The following is a 2,055-nucleotide window of genomic DNA, read 5'->3' on the forward strand; positions in this document are numbered from 1 at the left end:
ACGTCATAGTATAGCATGTCGTCCAAAATCATGGAAAAAAGTTATAGTATAGCATGTTGTCCGAAATCATGAAAAATGTCATAGTATAGCATGTCGTCCAAAATCATGAAAAAACATCATAGTATAGCATGTCGTCCAAAAACATGAAAAAAAGACATAGTATAGCATGTCGCCCAAAATCATGAAAAATGTCATAGTATAGCATGTCGTCCAAAATCATGAAAAAACGTGATAGTATAGCATGTGGTCAAAAATCACGAAAAAACGTAATAGTATAGCATGTCGTCCAAAATCATGAAAAAACGTCATAGTATAGCATGTCGCCCAAAATCATGAAAAATGTCATAGTATAGCATGTTGTCCAAAATCATGAAAAAAAGTAATACTATAGCATGTTGTCCGAAATCATGAAAAAATGTCATAGTACAGCATGTTGTCCAAAATCATGAAAAATGTCACAGTATAGCATGTCGTCCAAAATCATAAAAAAATGTCATAGTATAGCATGTTGTCCAAAATCATGAAAAACGACATAGTATAGCATGTCGTCTAAAATCATGAAAAAAAGTCATAGTATAGCATGTCATCCAAAATCACGAATAAAAGTCATAGTATAGCATGTTGTCCAAAATCATCAAAAAAAAAGTCATAGTATAGCATGTCGTCAAAAATCTAGAAAAAACGTCGTAGTATAGCATGTCATCCAAAATCATGAAAAAAAGTCATAGTATAGCATGTCGTCAAAAATCATGTAAAAACCTTATAGTATAGCATGTCGTCCAAAATCATGAAAAAAAGTCATAGTATAGCATGTCGTCCAATATCATGTAAAAACGTCATAGTATAGCATGTCGTCCAAAATCATGTAAAAACCTTATAGTATAGCATGTCGTCCTAAATCTAGAAGAAACGTCGTAGTATAGCATGTCATCCAAAATCTAGAAAAAAAACGTCAAAGTATAGCATGTCGTCATAAATCATGAAAAAACGTCATAGTATAGCATGTGGGAAAGAATGTCAGATGAAATTATATGTGTTATGACTGTGGCTCAGGGGAAGTAACAGAGGAGTCAAGGAAACAAGTATATTGTGCAAAACAAATTTTATTGCATATACAATAAATTAAAAGTAAACAATACAACATCAACTGGTACATGATAACAACACTGCCCATACTTGATGCAGTAGTTGAAAGAGAGAGGTGGAGCTTGAAAAAATTTTTAATAGGCAGCCTACAGGTGATGATGGAGGAGTTTTTCTATAAAACCTTCAGGAGACATACAGAAAGGTCTGTGGGTATAACACACACTGTCATGACAGAAAAGCCACAGTATGTTGTTAAAAGCTACAAAAACATACATATATTCATTCATTCATACACAGTCAGGTCATCATTAATTGACTCATGTTGCTGTATCTGTCAGACAGAGACCATGTTGAAGACAGCTGAAGACCTGGCAGGGCCATACGTCTGGGGTCAGTACGACATCCTGGTTCTTCCTCCGTCATTCCCCTATGGAGGCATGGAGAATCCCTGTCTGACCTTCGCCACCCCGACCCTGCTGGTATAAACACATGACAACACATTTATATACACTCAAAAACATATCTACAGTCATACAGAGAACACCCACCCTGCTGGTATGACCATACAGACATAATTAATGATGATCATTAGACGTCTTCACGTGTCACCTGACCTGAGTCACTGCATCATGTGACTGATGATCAGCTGATTACTGTGTATCTATTTCTTTACAGGCAGGAGACAAGTCTCTGTCCAACGTGAGTAAAAATACTTCTGTCTCTTCACCTGTTCACCTTCATGTGTTCACCTTCATGTGTTCACCTGTGGTTCTTCCTGTCAGGTGATTGCTCATGAGATCTCCCACAGCTGGACTGGTAACCTGGTGACCAACAAGACCTGGGAGCACTTCTGGTAAAAAAACAAATAAACACCATTTATTTATTTGACGACATGCTATACTATCTCGTTGTTTCATGGTTTTGGACAACATACTATACTATCACTTTTTTTCATGATTTTGGACGACA

At 36.4% G+C, this 2,055-nt stretch overlaps 1 protein-coding gene across 1 annotated transcript; it reads left to right on the top strand.

Moving 5' to 3' along the window:
* The first annotated feature begins 1,394 nt into the window (after positions 1 to 1,394).
* Positions 1,395 to 1,957, top strand: LOC126387437 (leukotriene A-4 hydrolase-like). The gene is made up of 3 exons (XM_050039957.1): positions 1,395 to 1,565; positions 1,762 to 1,785; positions 1,869 to 1,957. Exons 1-3 carry the CDS (start codon positions 1,434 to 1,436, stop codon positions 1,941 to 1,943), a joined length of 231 nt encoding a protein of 76 aa, XP_049895914.1. The 5' UTR covers positions 1,395 to 1,433; the 3' UTR covers positions 1,944 to 1,957.
* The last annotated feature ends 98 nt before the right edge of the window (positions 1,958 to 2,055 follow it).

This window comes from Epinephelus moara, unplaced genomic scaffold, assembly GCF_006386435.1.
Source record: "Epinephelus moara isolate mb unplaced genomic scaffold, YSFRI_EMoa_1.0 scaffold4292, whole genome shotgun sequence".
Lineage (NCBI taxonomy): Eukaryota > Metazoa > Chordata > Actinopteri > Perciformes > Serranidae > Epinephelus > Epinephelus moara.